General features: G+C 47.4%; 1 protein-coding gene across 1 annotated transcript in view; it reads left to right on the top strand.

Moving 5' to 3' along the window:
- The window catches only part of LOC124019513 (neogenin-like), a 155,815-nt gene that overhangs the window by 64,351 nt on the left and 70,086 nt on the right, over positions 1-21,378 (top strand). Inside the window, exon 2 of the mRNA XM_046334867.1 lies at positions 10,265-10,609. Within this exon, the coding sequence (XP_046190823.1) occupies positions 10,265-10,609 (345 nt within the window). The remainder of the gene's footprint in view (positions 1-10,264; positions 10,610-21,378) is intronic.

The raw sequence follows: 21,378 nt of genomic DNA, 5'->3' as shown, positions 1-21,378 counted from the left end.
TCTCAGATAGGGGGGAGTGAGGGTTTTATAAATAAGCATCAATCAGTGGGTTTTGCAACCGGTACACAGAGATGACCAGTTTACAGAGGAGTATAGAGTGCAGTGATGTGTCCTATAAGGAGCATTGGTGGCAAATCTGATGGCCGAATGGTAAAGAACATCTAGCCGCTCCAGAGCACCCTTACCTACCGATCTATAAATTACGTCTCCGTAATCTAGCATGGGTAGGTGGTCATCTGAATCAGGATTAGTTTGGCCGCTGGGGTGAAAGAGGAGCGATTTCGATAAGAGGAAACCAAGTATAGATTTAACTTTAGCCTGCAGCTTGGATATGTGCTGAGAGAAGGACAGTGTACTGTCATACTCCCAAGTACTTGTATGAGGTGACTACCTCAAGCTCTAAACCCTGAGGTAGTAATCACACTGTTGGGGAGAGGGAATTCTTCACACACTTGAGGTGTGTGGCTGTTTTGTGTCCAGTGAGTTGGGGGGTAATCTAATATGGCAGGTTTTAAATATTTTTTTCATGAGACTTCTCTCATTTTCTCCATCACAGCTACAGCTCTACCCTTGTAATAAAACGTGTTTTTTTCAGTCATCTTTTATTGACAGAACTTCTTTCTAGTCAGTCAGTGAATCCAGGTGAACGTCAGGCTGTTGTTAATCGTCTGTTAGTCATCTGCACCACAGGCTTTATAGAGAACAGGTCTGTTGTCTATTTATATGACAGCTACTCAACTACCAACTACTCTATATAGTCACACTTCTAAGCGTTTGTTTGTTCGCTCATAGAGAACATTTTTTAATTTTTGAAACAGACATTTTGATTTCAATGGACAGCCAATTCAGTCTGAGGAGCTATCAGCCGTACCACTACCCTCCTGCTGGAAAGACAACCCCCTGGAAAGACCCCCCCCCCCCCATAGGTTTGGTCTCCAGATCACTGTTATTTCCCAATGTGTTTCCTGGTGACAGATGGGCTTGAAAAAGAGTGGGATGGAGAGATGAAGGGGAGTCTGTGAAGAGGGAGGTGGCCAGACATGAAAGGGGGAGAGGGAGAGAGAGAGGGAGCGAGAGAGGCATTTCCAGCCTGACTAAAGAGACTGACACAGTGGGCGGAGGGACAAAGAGAGAAGAGGGAGGAAGGTGTAGAGATGTCGAAAGAAACGAGAAAGAAGAAACTGACTTCTGTTTATCTGTAGCAGCAGACTTCTCTCCTTCTTATTATCAGGCATATTTCACATCTATACTCCTATATTCACCAGTCCTTACTGTTAGTAAGGATATTTTCTTGGAGCGTGTTAATTTAGCTGAAGGTCATTGTGCTGACTCAAAGCAATACCATGGGGTGGATATTAGATGCTAACAAAGGGCAGTGTGACAATTTTCAAACCTCGTACCAACGATCTGTACAGTATACCAGGCCATTGAACTAGACTTCTACTTTATTTGTACAAATACTGTGTTATTAATTAATTTTTTATTACAAAATTGCTCCGATGGGAAATCCTTCCAAAACTGAGACGGGGAGGTTCTTTAGGGAAGATGAGAACTCTTTCTCTCCTCTCTCGCCCTCTGTCTCTCGCCCTCTGTCTGCCCTCTGTCTCTCGCCCTCTGTCTCTCGCCCTCTGTCTCTCGCCCTCTGTCTCTCGCCCTCTGTCTCTCGCCCTCTGTCTCTCGCCCTCTGTCTCTCGCCCTCTCTCTCGCCCTCTGTCTCTCGCCCTCTGTCTCTCGCCCTCTGTCTCTCGCCCTCTGTCTCTCGCCCTCTGTCTCTCGCCCTCTGTCTCTCGCCCTCTGTCTCTCGCCCTCTGTCTCTCGCCCTCTGTCTCTCGCCCTCTGTCTGCCCTCTGTCTCTCGCCCTCTGTCTCTCGCCCTCTGTCTCTCGCCCTCTGTCTCTCGCCCTCTGCCCTCTCTCTCGCCCTCTGTCTCTCGCCCTCTGTCTCTCGCCCTCTGTCTCTCGCCCTCTGTCTCTCGCCCTCTGTCTCTCAGGAAATTCAATTCAAAGGGCTTTATTCGTAAATATATGTTTACATTTCCCAAGAAAATGGAATAGACCATGAACAAAAGGGAATTGTAAAAGGGAAACATTAATTAACATTATATTCTTTTAAAACTTTTGAGTGTAGACATTTCAAATGTTATATTATTGGCTATTTACAGTGTTGTAACAATGAGCAGGTAAGTAGTTGAAGTATGAAAGGGAACGGTCTGTTCAGGCTCAAGGATGTTGCTGTTAGTGGTCTGTTCAATATATCTCCAGCAGTTGGAGGGGTGGGGGAAGGAGGCTTCCTGCTGGGGGGGTCAGGGGGTCTTTGTGTGGTGGGTTAGAGACCCTCTGGTTTTCTCTCTGGATTTCAACATGACTTTGAGAGGTTCACCTTGGTAGCTGCTAAGTATGAAACGTTATCTGTTCTGTCAAGAATTTATCAGAGGCCTATATGTGGTTCTTCTGTAGCTCAGTTGGTAGAGCATGGCTCTTGTAACGCCAGGGTAGTGGGTTCGATCCCGGGACCACCCATACGTAGAATGTATGCACACATGACTGTAAGTCGCTTTGGATAAAGCGTCTGCTAAATGGCATATATTATTATTATTATATTATATTATATTCCATTTTTCATGATTAAACCAGGCATTGATGCTGTTTGATGCGAATAAGCCCACCGTTGATATGAGCACATCTCCTCCATGTTAAATAGCCTCGACGTAGATTCCTCATCCTTGAGCTGATTAGTGTGTCACTTTTTAACTGACGTGACTGTGCCATCAAGGTCCTTCAGTTACCTTGTAAAAGCCCAACCTAAACACTACTCTGAGTGAGAAGTGCACTTATAAGCAAATATTATCCTGTGAACACCACACACACACACACACACACACACACACACACACACACACACACACACACACACACACACACACACACACACACACACACACACACACACACACACACACCTTCCCAGCCTTGTAATGTCCCTGAAAGCATTTCTCAAACAGCAGCATTCAAACATTTTTCAGCATCGGCACACGGGCCTAGTGATGTAGCACATCCATCGGTGTGAATCCACTCCTCTCCCATTCACCCGGCTCGGGGAGAAAGGGGTTCCTATCAGGACACTGCCGTAAGCCGCGCTTCCAATCCCAAACCCTTTCTGACTGCTGAGTAAAGTGGATTTGGGAAGCGGCGGGACCGAGGTAACAGCCCATACTTATCAAGCAGACAACCTCATTTTCTCCCCTCTGCTCCCGGCTTGTCCAGGGCTGCAGACAGTCCATGTTTTCAAGACGAACGGTGGGCCCCACAACGCAGGGCAGAATAGATTAAACCTTGCTGCCTGTAATACGGTTTCCTTCTGACACCTCCCATCTCTGCCCATAACACCTGTAACTCCACAGCTGTGTGAAATGAAACTATTTCAGCACAGAACGATTTCAGGGCCCAATGAAGCCCTGGCATAACGATTGGTTGTAGTCCATAGGCATTGGAAGAGTGTATACGTTTGTTGTTCACTAGCTTCTCTCTGTGTTCTCAAGTAAACAATGGAGGAATAGTCTGTGGCCCTGCAGATATCTTGATATCTGTGGATTAAAATAACAACTCTCTTCACTGGAAGAAACACATTCTCTGACTTTGTTTGCAACTCAAACATGAGGAAAGTGTTGCATCTTTTTGGCAACAACAAGTTCAGTAGTGTGTGCAACTCTTCTTTTCCCAGGTATTCCTTTGGGATGCAGTTATGAAAGCCAAAGTTAAGTTTGCCTCCGGTTGTCAAAGATTCAGACTTTTCTCTTGTAGAAGTTTTGATGGTAGAGGTGCCTTTTTGTGTAGTTTCAAATGTAGTTTGTTTGCCTCGTTGTTGGTAGAGCTCTCTTCCTGGCTGAGATGATCCTGTCCTCCAGTCTCTTCTTCTTTCTCTCCTTAACCCCACAGGGTCGTCCTCCCCTCTCCTACATCCAGCTGCTTCTGAACCACTCTGTCCTCTGGCTGAGATGATCATGTCCTCCAGTCTCTTCTTCTTTCTCTCCTTAACCCCACAGGGTCGTCCTCCCCTCTCCTACATCCAGCTGCTTCTGAACCACTCTGTCCTCTGGCTGAGATGATCATGTCCTCCAGTCTCTTCTTCTTTCTCTCCTTAACCCCACAGGGTCGTCCTCCCCTCTCCTACATCCAGCTGCTTCTGAACCACTCTGTCCTCTGGCTGAGATGATCATGTCCTCCAGTCTCTTCTTCTTTCTCTCCTTAACCCCACAGGGTCGTCCTCCCCTCTCCTACATCCAGCTGCTTCTGAACCACTCTGTCCTCTGGCTGAGATGATCATGTCCTCCAGTCTCTTCTTTCTCTCCTTAACCCCACAGGGTCGTCCTCCCCTCTCCTACATCCAGCTGCTTCTGAACCACTCTGTCCTCTGGCTGAGATGATCATGTCCTCGAGTCTCTTCTTCTTTCTCTCCTTAACCCCACAGGGTCGTCCTCCCCTCTCCTACATCCAGCTGCTTCTTAACCACTCTGTCCTCTGGCTGTAGACTGCACGGCCTCCCGGGTTTTGTTGGACAAATAAGGTGTCTATATTATCACTAAAACATTCATCCACTCCGTATTTGTTGCACTTTCAAAATGTGAAACTGCTGTTGTCTACTCTGCTATTCATTGGGAGATTAGAATTGGCCTGGTTTCATCTTTTATCTGCTGTGTTTGGATTTGTAATGTTGTTTCTCAAACATTTGCTCATTAACCTTTAATGATAACCAAAAAACACTGAAATTCTGGCTGCACTGTAAATAGGATTTTAAAAGTTGTTTGAAAAAAATGCTTACGGCTCAAGTCTATTCCCGTCTCATGGCTTTGTGCTGTGTTGTAATCCCTATGGGTCTCAGTAAGGGTGTACTGTAGACAGTTGTAAAATGTTGTTCACCCTGAGCACTGTGGTAATAGCACTGAACATACACACGTTGTAAACCAACAGGAGATATAAGAAGATTCATGATGTTTATACTGGGGGGGGTGTTTATAATGGGGGGGGGCTGATGGAATTCCTATGATGTTTCCAAACCTGGTTTATGTATTTTGTTTATAGTGAAGCGCTCAGTGTCTTCACACTCTGTGATAAGCTGCCCTGCAAATATCATCTTGGTGCAGATGCTACTATGAAGACTATTTTCATCACCTGGACTTACCTCTCTTCAAGCCAGCCACGTGATCCACTGATAGGCCTACACGTCCATCCACCACTGCCAGGCTAGCCACAGAGCAGGGCGCATCCACCGCTCTCCATCCACCGCTCTCCACCTATCTCCATTCACGCTGCCAGGCTAGCCACAGAGCAGGGCACATCCACCGCTCTCCATCCACCGCTTCCATTCACCGCTGCCAGGCTAGCCACAGAGCAGGGCACATCCACCGCTCTCCATCCATCCGCTCTCCATCCACCGCTCTCCATCCATCCGCTCTCCACCGCTCCATCCACCGCTCTCCATCCACCGCTCCATCCATCCACCTCTGCGAGGCTAGCCACAGAGCAGGGCTCATCCACCGCTCTCCATCCACCGCTGCCAGGCTAACCACAGAGCAGGGCTCATCCACCGCTCTCCATCCACCGCTGCCAGGCTAACCACAGAGCAGGGCTCATCCACCGCTCTCCATCCACCGCTGCCAGGCTAGCCACAGAGCAGGGCACATCCACCGCTCTCCACCCACCGCTCTCCACCCACCGCTCTCCATCCACCGCTCTCCATCCACCGCTCTCCATCCACCGCTCTCCATCCACCGCTGCCAGGCTAGCCACAGAGCAGGGCTCATCCACCGCTCTCCATCCACCGCTCTCCATCCACCGCTGCCAGGCTAACCACAGAGCAGGGCTCATCCACCGCTCTCCATCCACCACTGCCAGGCTAGCCACAGAGCAGGGCGCATCCACCGCTCTCCACCCACCACTGCCAGACCTGCTGTTTTCAACTCTCTAGAGACAGCAGGAACGGTAGAGATACTCTCAATGATCGGCAACGAAAAGCCAACTGACATTTACTCCTGAGGTGCTGACCTGTTGCACCCTCGACAAGTACTGTGATTATTATTATTTGACCATGCTGGTCATTTATGAACATTTGAACATCTTGGCCATGTTCTGTTATAATCTCCACCTGGTACAGCCAGAAGAGGACTGGCCACCCCTCATAGCCTGGTTTCTTCCTAGGTTTTGGCCGTTACCGGGCTTCTACACCTGCATTGCTTGCTGTTTGGTGTTTTACACAAGGTTTCTGTACAGCACATTGAGATATCAGCTGATGTAAGAAGGGCTACAGCTATATAAATACATTTGATTTGATATTGTGTGGCCACAGAGCAGGGCGCTGGCCACAGAGCAGGGCGCTGTTGTGTAGCGAGCTGGCCACAGAGCAGGGCGCTGTTGTGTAGCGAGCAGGGCGCTGTTGTGTAGCGAGCTGGCCACAGAGCAGGGCGCTGGCCTGGCCACAGAGCAGGGCGCTGTTGTGTAGCGAGCTGGCCACAGAGCAGGGCGCTGTTGTGTAGCTGGCCACAGAGGGCTGGCCAGAGCAGGGCGCTGTTGTGTAGCAGGGCGCTGTTGTGTAGCGAGCTGGCCACAGAGCAGGGCGCTGTTGTGTGGCCACAGAGCAGGGCTGTTGCCACAGACAGAGCAGGGCGCTGTTGTGTAGCGAGCTGGCCACAGAGCAGGGCGCTGTTGTGTATGAGCTGGCCACAGAGCAGTGATGATGTTTGTGGCTGCTGTATTGCTCAAGCCTCTGCATCAGCAGAGCGTTGGCCACGAGATGAATGACCCTGGATTTTTAATTTATTTATTTATTTCACCTTTAGTTAACCAGGTGGCTAGTTGAGAACAAGTTCTCATTTACAACTGCGACCTGGCCAAGATAAAGCATAGCAGTGTGAACAGACAACACAGAGTTACACATGGAGTTAACAAGTCAATAACACAGTGGGAAAAAAGGCTATATACATTGTGTGCAAAACGCATGAGGAGGTAGGTGGATAATTACAATTTTGCAGATTAACACTGGAGTGATAAATGATCAGATGGTCATGTGCAGGGAGAGATACTGGTGTGCAAAAGAGCAGAAAAGTAAATAAATAAAAACAGTATGGGGATGAGGTAAGTAAATTGGGTGGGCTATTTTCTGATGGATTGAGTGTGTCAAAGAAAAGAGGCAGCTTGTGGTCCAGCCCCACTCCAGTCACTTTGCTCTGCTGACTAGGGATGTTGTGTGTCTGTGCTTTAAAGCATATGGTCAGCCAATTTGACACCATCGCCCTTAGAATAAGCCTCGGCAGAGCCCTCTCTCTTCCACTGCTCCTAAACTGCTAAAGGCGGTCATTTTGTCTCAAACGGTGTGATTTGGACCCCCAGAGCCCAGCTTCCCCAACTGTTCCAACAGCAGCTGAAGACGGAGATGATTAAGCGTGTGATGGTGCTCGAGGCCTGCTGGAGAGGACAAGTCCCAATGCAGTAGCTCCACACAGGTCTCTCTCCATCTGTCTCACAAGCCTACATATAAATACACAGCCTGCTGTTGTGCCACAGTCACAGGCCTGCCCATTATAGACACACAGGTCCGTTAGATCTATTGATGTGGTGTGATCAACCTCTTGCTACAGTTTAAGGAGCTTTTAAGACCACTGTCTCCATATATATGTTATGACGGAACATGTGTAGCTCCTTTCAGGAAGTTTACTATTTTGCTTTCCATAGTTTCTCCCCAATGGTCTTTCTAAGCGAAGAGATTCTGTCTTAACACTTAGAATAAATGGAAAAGAGAGAGCAAGAGGGAAAGACTGAGCCAGTCTCATCTTATCTGTTGTCTGTAGCTTGTGAGGTGTGGAAATTGCTCTTTGTGTTGCTTGTCCTATGTTGCTCTGTGAGCTACGTGTTGCTTGGTCTGTCTGCGTGCTACGTGTTGCTCGGTCTGTCTGCGTGCTACGAGTTGCTCAGGTCTGTCTGCGTGCTACGAGTTGCTAAGGTCTGTCTGCGTGCTACCTGTTGCTCGGTCTGTCTGCGTGCTACGAGTTGCTAAGGTCTGTCTGCGTGCTACCTGTTGCTCGGTCTGTCTGTCTGTGCTACGAGTTGCTAAGGTCTGTCTGCGTGCTACCTGTTGCTCGGTCTGTCTGCGTGCTACGAGTTGCTAAGGTCTGTCTGCGTGCTACGTGTTGCTCGGTCTGTCTGCGTGCTACGTGTTGCTCGGTCTGTCTGCGTGCTACGTGTTGCTCGGTCTGTCTGCGTGCTACGTGTTGCTAAGGTCTGTCTGCGTGCTACGTGTTGCTAAGGTCTGTCTGCGTGCTACGTGTTGCTAAGGTCTGTCTGCGTGCTATGTGTTGCTAAGGTCTGTCTGCATGCTACGTGTTGCTAAGGTCTGTCTGCGTGTTGCTAAGGTCTGTCTGCGTGTTGCTAAGGTCTGTCTGCGTGTTGCTAAGGTCTGTCTACGTGTTGCTCGGTCTGTCTGCGTGTTGCTCGGTCTGTCTGCGTGCTACGTGTTGCTCGGTCTGTCTGCGTGTTGCTCGGTCTGTCTGCGTGCTACGTGTTGCTCGGTCTGTCTGCGTGTTGCTCGGTCTGTCTGCGTGTTGCGTGTTGCTCGGTCTGGTCTGTCTGCATGTTGCTCGGTCTGTCTGCGTGCTACGTGTTGCTCGGTCTGTCTGCGTGCTACGTGTTGCTCGGTCTGTCTGCGTGCTACGTGTTGCTTGTCCTATGTTGCTCTGCATGTGTCCACTGCTCATTGTTAAAAATGATTTACCCCTTTTTCTCCCCAACTTGATATTGGTAGTTAGTCTTGCGTCCTCCAAAACACGACCCGCCAAGTTGCACTGCTTCTTGACACAATGCCTGCTTAACCCGGTAGCCAGCCATACCAATGTTTTGGAGGAAACACTGTACACCTGGCGACCGTGTCAGCGTGCATTGTGTCCGACCTGCCACAGGAGTTGCTAGTGCGCGATGGGCCAAACCCTCCCCTAACCCAGGCGACGCTGGGCCAAACCCTCCCCAAACCCAGGTCGACGCTGGGCCAATTGTGCGCCACCTCATGGGTCTTCCGGCTGCAACACAGCCTGGGATCGAACCAGGATCTGTAGTGACACAGCTAGCACTACGTTGGAGTGCCTCAGACTCCAGCGCCACTCGGGAGGCCCTCACTGGACATTGTTTGTCTGTGCTGTTATTGTAATAGTTTTTAATAACCTGCCCAGGGACTTGCTGTTGAAAATGATCCGGCTGGCTAAAACAGTCACTTTTTTACTGAAACGTTGATTTAATGTGCACTGTCCCTGTAAAAATAAACTCAAGTCAACAGAAGAAACGATTTGTTTTAGTTTAGGGTTACCTGGCTGCAGTGCAGTGGCCATATTGCCTAATGAATAGCATGTATAACTTCTCCATGGGAACGCGACGGTGCAACTGAGATAGATAAATGACCCCCAGAAGATAAATGTCAGAACTGATGCTGTGGTCATGCCACAGACCTGGTAACTCTCCCTCCGTTCCTCATCTCCTGAGATGTCACCTCCTTGGAACATAACGGCAGAATTTAAACTACATTCAACATGCATCCACTTATTTTAATGCTGTTCGTTGCGTTAAAACTGGTTTCAGAATCCTTTAATTATTCTGTTTCTCACCCCTGCAGAACTGATAATTGTGGGTATTTATCTAAACAATACCACTGTGTGACTCAGGGTGAATGTCTGAATTATTTATGAGGGCAAATGCAGAGCAATTGTTGTCAGTGAGGTTTACCATTACGCAGGGATAAATGGCTGGAAGAAAGCCTTCCAACACCTTCCTTTCCCTTCTCATTAAAGCACTTGTGTAGGGAGGGGACTTGGGAACGGGATAAGATTAGTCTCTGCCTTGCCTCTTGCCAGTGAATTCTTGTGGGCTGGTTTTGGCTGTGGGTTGTCGTGAACTAGCAGGAAGACATGTTGTACTGAATTTGACATTGATTAGTTTGTGTTCAGATCTGTTTTGTACCGTCTGTTTTAAGCTTTAGTTATGAATATAGAATGTATGAGTCAGTAATTGTGTTTTGTGTGAGTCGTTGGTGGTTTTGAAATGTGACTTAGTGATTGATTGAAGTGGAATAGCAGGTGAACAGAGGTCACAGCCTGAATCTAAATGAAAATACATGAGTTACTGTTCTAGGGCCCATATCGTTTTGCTTCCTGCAAAGGCTGTTCAAGTCAACAAGAACGTACTGCCATTATTTAATTACAGCGAACTAACTTCAACCCCTCTCCTCTCCAGGCACGGCGGCGCGGCCCTTCAGCCCCTTCTGGTTCTCGGTGGAGCCGTGGGACACACTGGCTGTGAGAGGTGCCCCAGCACTGCTCAACTGCTCAGCACACAGCGGGGACCCTGCCTCGGAGCCCACTGCGCCCCAGGCCCGTGTGGAGTGGAAGAAGGATGGAACCTTCCTGAGCCTGGCGCCAGACGACGGGCGGCGGCGTGTTCTGCCCGACGGCTCGCTGCTCATCTCTAGCGTGGTGCACTCCAAGCACAACAAGCCCGACGAGGGCACGTACCAGTGTGTGGCCACCATCGACAGCCTGGGAACCATCGCCAGCCGCACCGCCCGCCTCACCGTGGCAGGTAGGACCCATACACAGAACATATCATACTGGGTTCTATGTCATTCTCTGGGTAAGACCGAGGAGGGAGAGAGGGAGTTGAAAGGCAGCAATAAATTATGTATGTAATGAGTGAGGAAGAGATTGAAGAAGAGGAAAGAGAAGAGGGACAGGCATACAGTGTAAATTAAAAGTGTGCACTAATTGATCCAGGCTGACCACATTACCGGTCCTAAGAACACAGCACTGAGAAAAGGCCTCTGTTGTGAAACTCTGTTGTCCAACTGTGGTATTGGTGCTTATTTTCAGTATATTTTCAATATATGTTGCTGCACTGTCTCAAACATGAGGGGGGGTCTGGTTGTGACGTCGCTGTGGGCTCTGCAAGCTGCAGGGCTGTACAATGTGACCTTGTTTCATTTAGGTGAGAGAGCCGAGCAGAGCAGCAGGGATTATTAGGTGTTTGAGCTGGGTCTTGCCCCGAAATTCAATTTGCAGGCGGAGGAGCGCAGGAATGCAATTATGTTCTCCCTCAGCCCTGTTATGTTGGAGAGGGGGGTGTGGACGACTGCAGAGGGCCTTCATCTTCGACTCTGCCAGAGTAGCCTTCTCAGGTGTGGGTGTGAAGTCACTCTCACGGTCGATCTCTGACTGCATGTGTTATCATAACCTTTGGAGCTAATGAGCTCGACTTCGTTGAGGAGAGCGGACGACCATTGGACGGTAGAAAAACGTGTCTACTACAGCAGTGTTTCCCAACCAGGGCTGCCTGGCCATCTACAGGGGGTACTAGGACCCCTGGGGGTACCGGTCCAATCCACAGGGGCTACCTGTCCAATCCACAGGGGGTACTTGGACCCCTGGGGTTACCGGTCCTATCCACAGGGGCTACCTGTCCAATCGAAAGGGGCTACTAGGACCCCTGGGGTTACCTGCCCTATCCACAGGGGCTACCTGTCCAATCCACAGGGGGTACTAGGACCCCTGGGGTTACGTTGCCTATCCAGTGTGTCTAGGACCCCCTTGGGGTACCTGGCCTATCCACAGGGGGTACTAGGGCGCTTGGGGTGTACCTGGCCTATCCACAGGGGCTACTAGGACACCTGGGGGTGCCTAGCCTCAGGGGCTACATGGACCCCTGGGGGTGCCTGGTTTAGCCTCAGGGGCTACTAGGACCCCTGGATGTACCTGGCCTATCCACAGGGGGTAATCTAGGCAGAGCAGAATTCAGTTGGTGCTACAGTAACCGAAAAAGATTGAACCACTGTACTACATTACCCATCATTCCATGTGGAACATTTCCTGTTTTATCACAGTGAAGACTGTTTTTATCACAGTGAAGACTGTTTTTATCACAGTGAAGACTGTTTTTATCACAGTGAAGACTGTTTTTATCACAGTGAAGACTGTTTTTATCACAGTGAAGACTGTTTTTATCACAGTGAAGACTGTTTTTATCACAGTGAAGACTGTTTTTATCACAGTGAAGACTGTTTTTATCACAGTGAAGACTGTTTTTATCACAGTGAAGACTGTTTTTATCACAGTGAAGACTGTCTGGTCTACCTAGTGTCGGTCAAAGGTTGCTTTCTAATCTATACTGCTGAAAAGAGGCTCCCTGAAAGCATTCATTCCGTGATGGTTTTAGCCTATAGAATTGCCGCTGTAATCCAATGACACGTTCTTGACATGATATGTCATTGTCTTTAGGCCTTTCAATGTTAACACTGTGTTGCGATGGGACACTGAATAAACGATGGCGTCAGATGACTTGACATTGTTTGCAGCCCGCGGGAGGTGTGTGTGTGTGTGTGTCCACAGCTATCCCCCACTCCACTCGATCACATGGACTGACCAGACACTATCATCATGGGAAATCTCCTGACCTATCAGGTCACACTGCCGCATCAAAATAATCAACCTCGAGAGAGTGTGTGTGTGTGTGTGTGTGTGCGCGCTGCTTCATGGTATCTGGTAGAGTATGACTCTGTACAGCCATCCATCAATCTGTGTCAGTGTGGTCAGTACATGTTTTATGTAGACAGCAGCACTCTGAGGGAAAGGGCCTAGGATCAGGTCCTGCTATAAAACGATACAACCACAGAGTCAATGAGATTCACCCGGGTCAACTATTATGGGATTTAAATTCATTTTTACAGAGGCATAGACCTGGGCTACACCTCCTGCTTGTTTCTTAGAGGCATAGAGCTGGGTCTGGTTCTTTCTGTAAATAAATGGTTCTTTCTGTAAATAAATGCGAAGACTGGACTTATATTATGAATGATAAATGTATACATTTTTGTTGTATCCTTCTAACATTTCTATCTGGAATAGCTGGCTAAGTCCTCTTGTCATTGCCTGCTATCCAAAGGCTTGTTCATAGTAGTTTGTTTTTAGCTTTGGAATTCTACCACTTTCAATAACTCATCGGCCAGTAGACATCACGGAATTCTGCTGTTCTTACATTAATTGGCTTGTCATGGTCCACAAGTCTCAGCTTAGAAAAGTAGAGGGTAGCCTGAAATCCAGACCTGCTAGTGGCAAGGAGTGGAAGGTTAGCACAAATTGACTCGTACCCAGGCTAAGTAGAGGGGCTGTTTTTGTCCCGAAGTGTGTTTTATTGATATTCATAGAATGAGTGTTAAGCAAGTTCTGAGATTGATAGCAGAATACCTAGGATAGGATAAGTAATCCTTCTCACCCCCCCCCTTTAAGATTTAGATGCACTATTGTAAAGTGACTGTTCTACTGGATGTCATATGGTGTATGCATAGAGCTGGGCTACATTTCCTACTTGTTCTTACTGAGGCATAGAGCTGGGCTACATCTCTACTTGTCCTTACAGAGGCATAGAGCTGGGCTACATCTCTACTTGTCCTTACAGAGGCATAGAGCTGGGCTACATCTCTACTTGTCCTTACAGGGGCATAGAGCTGGGCTACATCTCTACTTGTCCTTACAGAGGCATAGAGCTGGGCTACATCTCTACTTGTCCTTACAGAGGCATAGAGCTGGGCTACATCTCTACTTGTCCTTACAGGGGCATAGAGCTGGGCTACATCTCTACTTGTCCTTACAGGGGCATAGAGCTGGGCTACATCTCTACTTGTCCTTACAGAGGCATAGAGCTGGGCTACATCTCTACTTGTCCTTACAGGGGCATAGAGCTGGGCTACATCTCTACTTGTCCTTACAGAGGCATAGAGCTGGGCTACATCTCTACTTGTCCTTACAGAGGCATAGAGCTGGGATACATCTCTACTTGTCCTTACAGAGGCATAGAGCTGGGCTACATCTCCTACTTGTCCTTACAGGGGCATAGAGCTGGGCTACATTTCCTACTTGTTCTTACAGAGGCATAGAGCTGAGATACATCTCTACTTGTCCTTACAGGGGCATAGAGCTGGGCTACATCTCTACTTGTCCTTACAGAGGCATAGAGCTGGGCTACATCTCTACTTGTCCTTACAGAGGCATAGAGCTGGGCTACATCTCTACTTGTCCTTACAGGGGCATAGAGCTGGGCTACATCTCTACTTGTCCTTACAGGGGCATAGAGCTGGGCTACATCTCTACTTGTCCTTACAGGGCATAGAGCTGGGCTACATCTCTACTTGTCCTTACAGAGGCATAGAGCTGGGCTACATCTCTACTTGTCCTTACAGAGGCATAGAGCTGGGCTACATCTCTACTTGTCCTTACAGGGGCATAGAGCTGGGCTACATCTCTACTTGTCCTTACAGGGGCATAGAGCTGGGCTACATCTCTACTTGTCCTTACAGAGGCATAGAGCTGGGCTACATCTCTACTTGTCCTTACAGAGGCATAGAGCTGGGCTACATCTCCTACTTGTCCTTACAGGGGCATAGAGCTGGGCTACATCTCCTACTTGTCCTTACAGGGGCATAGAGCTGGGCTACATCTCCTACTTGTCCTTACAGGGGCATAGAGCTGGGCTACATTTCCTACTTGTTCTTACTGAGGCATAGAGCTGGGCTACATCTCTACTTGTCCTTACAGGGGCATAGAGCTGGGCTACATCTCTACTTGTCCTTACAGGAGCATAGAGCTGGGCTACATCTCCTACTTGTCCTTACAGGGGCATAGAGCTGGGCTACATCTCTACTTGTCCTTACAGAGGCATAGAGCTGGGCTACATCTCTACTTGTCCCACCCACATACAGTGCCTGCTGTAATTATTAGGACAGATGAGGCATTTTGGACTCTATACTCCAAAACTTTGGATTTAAAATCAATGGCTATGAAGTTCAAGTGCAGACTGTCAGCTTTAATTAGACAGTTTTTCCATCCATGTCAGGTGAACTGTTTAGAAAGGACACTTTCCAACATTTTGTACACAGTCCCCACATTTATAGGGAGTCTAAAAGTATTGGGACAAATTCACTTATGTGTATTAAAGTAGTAAAAATGTTGTATTTGGCCCCATATTCATATCATGCAGTGACGACATCCAGCTTGTGACTCCACACCTGTTGGATCATTTGCTGGTTTTGGTTGTTTCAGATGATTTGGTGCCCAGTAGAAATGAGTTGTAAATAATGTATTGTCATTTTTAAAATTGTAAACATTAATGTGGATACTACCATGATTACGGATAATCCTGAATGAATCGTGAATAATGATGAGCGAGAAAGATGGACGCACAAATATACCTCCAAGACATGCTACCCTCTCACCATTACAATAACAGGGGAGGTTAGCATTTTATATCATACCCCCAAGACATGCTACCCTCTCACCATTACAATAACAGGGGAGGTTAGCATTTTATATCATACCCCCAAGACATGCTACCCTCTCACCATTACAATAACAGGGGAGGTTAGCATTTTATATCATACCCCCAAGACATGCTACCCTCTCACCATTACAATAACAGGGGAGGTTAGCATTTTATATCATACCCCAAGACATGCTACCCTCTCACCATTACAATAACAGGGGAGGTTAGCATTTTATATCCCAAGACATGCTACCCTCTCACCATTACAATAACAGGGGAGGTTAGCATTTTATATCATACCCCCAAGACATGCTACCCTCTCACCATTACAATAACAGGGGAGGTTAGCATTTTATATCATACCCCCAAGACATGCTACCCTCTCACCATTACAATAACAGGGGAGGTTAGCATTTTATATCATACCCCCAAGACATGCTACCCTCTCACCATTACAATAACAGGGGAGGTTAGCATTTTATATCATACCCCCAAGACATGCTACCCTCTCACCATTACAATAACAGGGGAGGTTAGCATTTTATATCATACCCCAAGACATGCTACCCTCTCACCATTACAATAACAGGGGAGGTTAGCATTTTATATCATACCCTCCAAGACATGCTACCCTCTCACCATTACAATAACAGGGGAGGTTAGCATTTTACATCATACCCCCAAGACATGCTACCCTCTCACCATTACAATAACAGGGGAGGTTAGCATTTTATATCATACCCTCCAAGACATGCTACCCTCTCACCATTACAATAACAGGGGAGGTTAGCATTTTACATCATACCCCCAAGACATGCTACCCTCTCACCATTACAATAACAGGGGAGGTTAGCATTTTATATCATACCCCCAAGACATGCTACCCTCTCACCATTACAATAACAGGGGAGGTTAGCATTTTATATCATACCCCCAAGACATGCTACCCTCTCACCATTACAATAACAGGGGAGGTTAGCATTTTATATCATACCCCCAAGACATGCTACCCTCTCACCATTACAATAACAGGGGAGGTTAGCATTTTATATCATACCCCCAAGACATGCTACCCTCTCACCATTACAATAACAGGGGAGGTTAGCATTTTATATCATACCCTCCAAGACATGCTACCCTCTCACCATTACAATAACAGGGGAGGTTAGCATTTTACATCATACCCCCAAGACATGCTACCCTCTCACCATTACAATAACAGGGGAGGTTAGCATTTTATATCATACCCTCCAAGACATGCTACCCTCTCACCATTACAATAACAGGGGAGGTTAGCATTTTACATCATACCCCCAAGACATGCTACCCTCTCACCATTACAATAACAGGGGAGGTTAGCATTTTATATCATACCCCCAAGACATGCTACCCTCTCACCATTACAATAACAGGGGAGGTTAGCATTTTATATCATACCCCCAAGACATGCTACCCTCTCACCATTACAATAACAGGGGAGGTTAGCATTTTTGTGGGGCATGATATTTGTGCGTCTAACGTTCTCACTCATCGTTATTATCTGTAATCTTGGTTGCATCCACATTTTTGGCTTGCATGCAGACACACATCCTGCCCACGTCGCCCAATGATCAGTCTCCAGCTGGCTGTCAGGTTGGCAATAGAAAGGTTAATTGCGATGTGGCGGGAGCAAGCCATTACAGTGGAGAACGGCCTGGAAATGGGGCCGTGGGTGCGACCTCTGAGATGTAATGGCGATAGCGGGCATAGCACGCTGACAAATGCAGGGAGTAATATCAGTGATTGATGGGAGGAAGGCATGTCATTCCCCTGATCCCTCTCTAGAGAAGTCTTTGCTTCAATACCCCACCCCCCTCCTGTCTGTTCTGTCTGTCTTTCCTCTCTCATCTCTCCCGCTCTAGTTTAGGGCTGGGCGATATGGCCAAAATAGATCACTGTATTTTTAAAAAAGGACGGTATTTGACTTTTGTTTTTGAATAATAAAAGTTGTACATTTGCTTTGAGTAGTGAGCGACACTAGGGTGGCAAGTGATTTCAATGACTCTTTGTCCATTCTGATTGTTTTATATTGTTCAACTCAACCCAAAATCATTTTCAGTATTATCATGCATTTCTGCATTTCCTGCACTCATTTGACACAACATCTACACTGCCATGTAGGGCTGCACGATATGGGCAGACTAGACATTATTTTTAACCAAATGTCGCAATTGCGATTTGACTTGCAATTTAGAGCTAAACACTTGGGTGAACTGTTGGAATCATGGAAATGGAATGATTATTCTAATTCTATAGTTAAAATATAATAGTGGGCACTTTAACTAGTGTGGTTTGACATGAAAATGAAAAATGCCAGGGAGGAGTTATTGTCACCGGGTAGGAACCAAAGTGTTGATAAATGTTAACTAGAGGGCTACATTGAATGTTTTCTCTTAGCTGCTTCATGTAGCTAACGTATTCCTCTTTTATTTAGAAGATACTATTGCACAAACAACATGCTGATTTAGGTCTATGCATCACTGGTATTATCAGGCTGTATAGAAAATTATACTGACTCAGTACATTAATAAATGCCCAACTTTAGGCCCAACTTTCTAAGAAAAGACAAACTAGCTGTTTGCAGATGTAAGAAACAAACTAATAGTGTCATTACAGAACGCTAGTGGATTTATATTAAGAAGCAAAGTGAAAACAGCATTGTTTTCATCATTGTTGCATGTGCTGCATTGACCATGCAGACTGAACTCAAGTGTCTCCTGGTAGAGGAACAACAAATGCTCTCCTTGAGTGACGGAAGGTGGAAGGTCTGTGTGGAAAGCTGCATGGAGAGTAGAGAGAGATGACTCTATTAAATCAAATTAAATGTTGTTTGTCACAAGCTCCGACTGCAACAGGTGTAGACCTCACTGGGAAATGCTTACTTCAAGCCCTTAACCAACAATAGTTTTAAGAACAAATAATGAAAGAGCAGTAGTAAAATAGCAATAGCGAGGCTATAAACAGGGGGTACCAGTACAGAGTCGATGTGTGGGGGCACCGGTTAGTCGAGGTAATTGAGGTAATATGTGCATGTAGGTAGAATTATTGAAGTGACTGTTCATGGATAATTAACAGAGTAGCAGCAGTGTCTCTCACTCTACCCCTCACACCATTCTCTCTCACTCTACCCCTCACACCATTCTGTCTCTCACTCTACCCCTCACTCTACCCCTCACACCATTCTGTCTCTCATTCTGTCTCTCACTCTACCCCTCACACCATTCTGTCTCTCACTCTACCCCTCACACCATTCTCTCTCACTCTACCCCTCACACCATTCTGTCTCTCACTCTACCCCTCACACCATTCTGTCTCTCACTCTACCCCACACACCATTCTGTCTCTCACTCTACCCCACACACCATTCTAGCTTTCATCATTCCCATCCCTCTCCTCCACCATCCTTCTTTTGTTTTCCCAAAATTTAAACAATGTAACCTTTATTAAACTAGGCATGTCAGTTTAGAACAAATTCTTATTTACATTGATGGCCGGTACAGTGGGTTAACTGCCTTGTTCAGGGGCAGAACAACAGATTTTTACCTTGTCAGCTCGGGGATTCGATACAGCAACCTTTCGGTTACTGGCCCAAAGCTCTAACCACTAGGCTGTCTGCCGCCCCTGTTCTCGTGTGTGTGTGTGTGTGTGTGTGTGTGTGTGTGTGTGTGTGTGTGTGTGTGTGTGTGTGTGTGTGTGTGTGTGTGTGTGTGTGTCGTAGCCACACACACAGATGGGGGTGGATTATAGCGTCCCTTGGCTAGGCAGCGTCATGTATTCCGCCTACAGGAGGGAGGGCGAGGGGAGGGCAATAAGGCGGGGTGCGAGACTGCAGTAATGAGAATCCCTTCTCGCCCTGCCTAGTCCGCTCCCACACATCCTCCCTGCTCTCCGCCACAATGCCAGACTCTCTTTGAACTCATCCCCTTGAGACGGCTTTAGGTGAGCCGCTCAGCCGCACCCCACCACAGAACAACGGGGGAACCCCGAAAGGAGACCTAATCTCTCTGTCCCGGTCCACCTTCCCTCTCTTGTCGATTTATTTGTATTTTTTTCTACCCCTTCTTGGTCGTCCCAGAAAATGGAATGATCACTCTTAGTTACTGTCACTCCTCGACCATGAGATTACAAAGGGACAGTCAGAGCCACTTGTCAGTGTTGTTCAACATCCTCTCTGCCTTAGAGATGGTTACCACCCCCTACAGATGGTTACCACCCCCTACAGATGGTTACCACCCCCTACAGATGGTTACCACCCCCTACAGATGGTTACCACCCCCTACAGATGGTTACCACCCCCTACAGATGGTTACCACCCCCTACAGATGGTTACCACCCCCTACAGATGGTTACCACCCCCTACAGATGGTTACCACCCCCTACAGATGGTTGCCACCCCCTACAGATGGTTGCCACCCCCTACAGATGGTTGCCACCCCCTACAGATGGTTGCCACCCCCTACAGATGGTTGCCACCCCCTACAGAAGTAGAAGCTGGAAGGTATAAAAACAGGACTGTCATTTCTGTCATTTATTACACATTTAGAGAGCTCGCAGATTTGAATAGATTTAGGAAAAAATGTAATGATTTAGGGGGGTCTTGTGCAGGTTCTTTGCCTCGTGAGATTCTTGAATCTTTTTGTTCTGTATTTCTTTGAATCCCTTGTCTGTCCCTGGGGGGTGGCACTTCCAAAATGGTGGCCAACGAAGGTAATACTTGTATTGCTGGAAGCTTCTTTAGTGTTCAACTAGGACAGGCAATTATACACACACATACCTCCCTCTACTCTCATACCAGTGACCTGCCATCTCAGAGGGGTCTGAGCTATTCCCTGAGCTGTCTACATCCCTCCCTCTCAATCAATCAGCTTTTACTCTCTCTCTCTCTCACTCTCTCACTCACTCTCTCACTCACTCACTCACTCACTCACTCACTCACTCACTCACTCACTCACTCACTCACTCACTCACTCACTCACTCACTCACTCACTCACTCACTCACTCACTCACTCACTCACTCACTCACTCACTCAATTTGGGAGCAACACATCGTAGCTGCCTCACACAGCCCCATTTCCCAGTTCCACAGAGACTGTCATCAAACACAATAAACAAACAGTGGTGAATCGTCCCCATCACTACTGCAGCCCCCAGTGAAACGCACCAGCCGTGTCCTCTATTCCGTTTTCCTCTAGTTGTTATCAAGTCACTAAGGATTCAGAATATGAACCACCACTGAAATCCCACACTCCTCCTTAAAGATGCTCTATGCAGAAATCACTCCATTTCCTGGTTGCTAAAGTTCTAGTAGTTTGGCTACTTTCAGTTTGTTAATAAACGAGCATTCATTGTGTAGTCATTGTACCATCTAAACCGCTGTGAAGTATATTTTTCATAACCAAATATATATTGTATTTTCAGCTGTTTGAACCTGGTGTACAAAACCGAATGTAAAAGATGCAAAAAACGAAACTTCAGAACGGGAAGCATAGAAATAGCACACACAGAACACATCTACCGCTTCTTAGACTTGCTTTCAACGGGAATGAAAGATAGAAATGTGAGTTATAGATGTGAATCGTATCACCGAAAAGTTCCACATTGTAGCTTTAATGATTGCCCACGTGCTGCCGCTGATTGGTTGGACTGATGCCGAGGTCGTCGTCATGACAAATGGCTCCGACCTGGAAACCAGTTCAGGGTCACATCAACCTTATATTACACCAATTCTCCTCTGACACCGATGAGCTAGTGTACCAGAGTTAGTGTTAGATATGAATTCAGAGTAGGACCCGGCGGCGGTAGAGTAGGACCCGGCGGCGGTAGAGTAGGACCCGGCGGCGGTAGAGTAGGACCCGGCGGCGGTAGAGTAGGACCCGGCGGCGGTAGAGTAGGACCCGGCGGCGGTAGAGTAGGACCCGGCGGGAGACAGACGGACAGGGAAGAAGGAAGAGATGGGAGGAAGTTTCAGGACTGGATTTATTCAGGATGGACATGACAGCCTCTATTT

The sequence above is a fragment of the Oncorhynchus gorbuscha genome, unplaced genomic scaffold (assembly GCF_021184085.1).
Source record: "Oncorhynchus gorbuscha isolate QuinsamMale2020 ecotype Even-year unplaced genomic scaffold, OgorEven_v1.0 Un_scaffold_615, whole genome shotgun sequence".
NCBI classification, from domain to species: Eukaryota; Metazoa; Chordata; class Actinopteri; order Salmoniformes; family Salmonidae; genus Oncorhynchus; species Oncorhynchus gorbuscha.
Note: the sequence above shows the minus strand (reverse complement) of the source record. Positions and strands in the feature narration are given on the sequence as shown.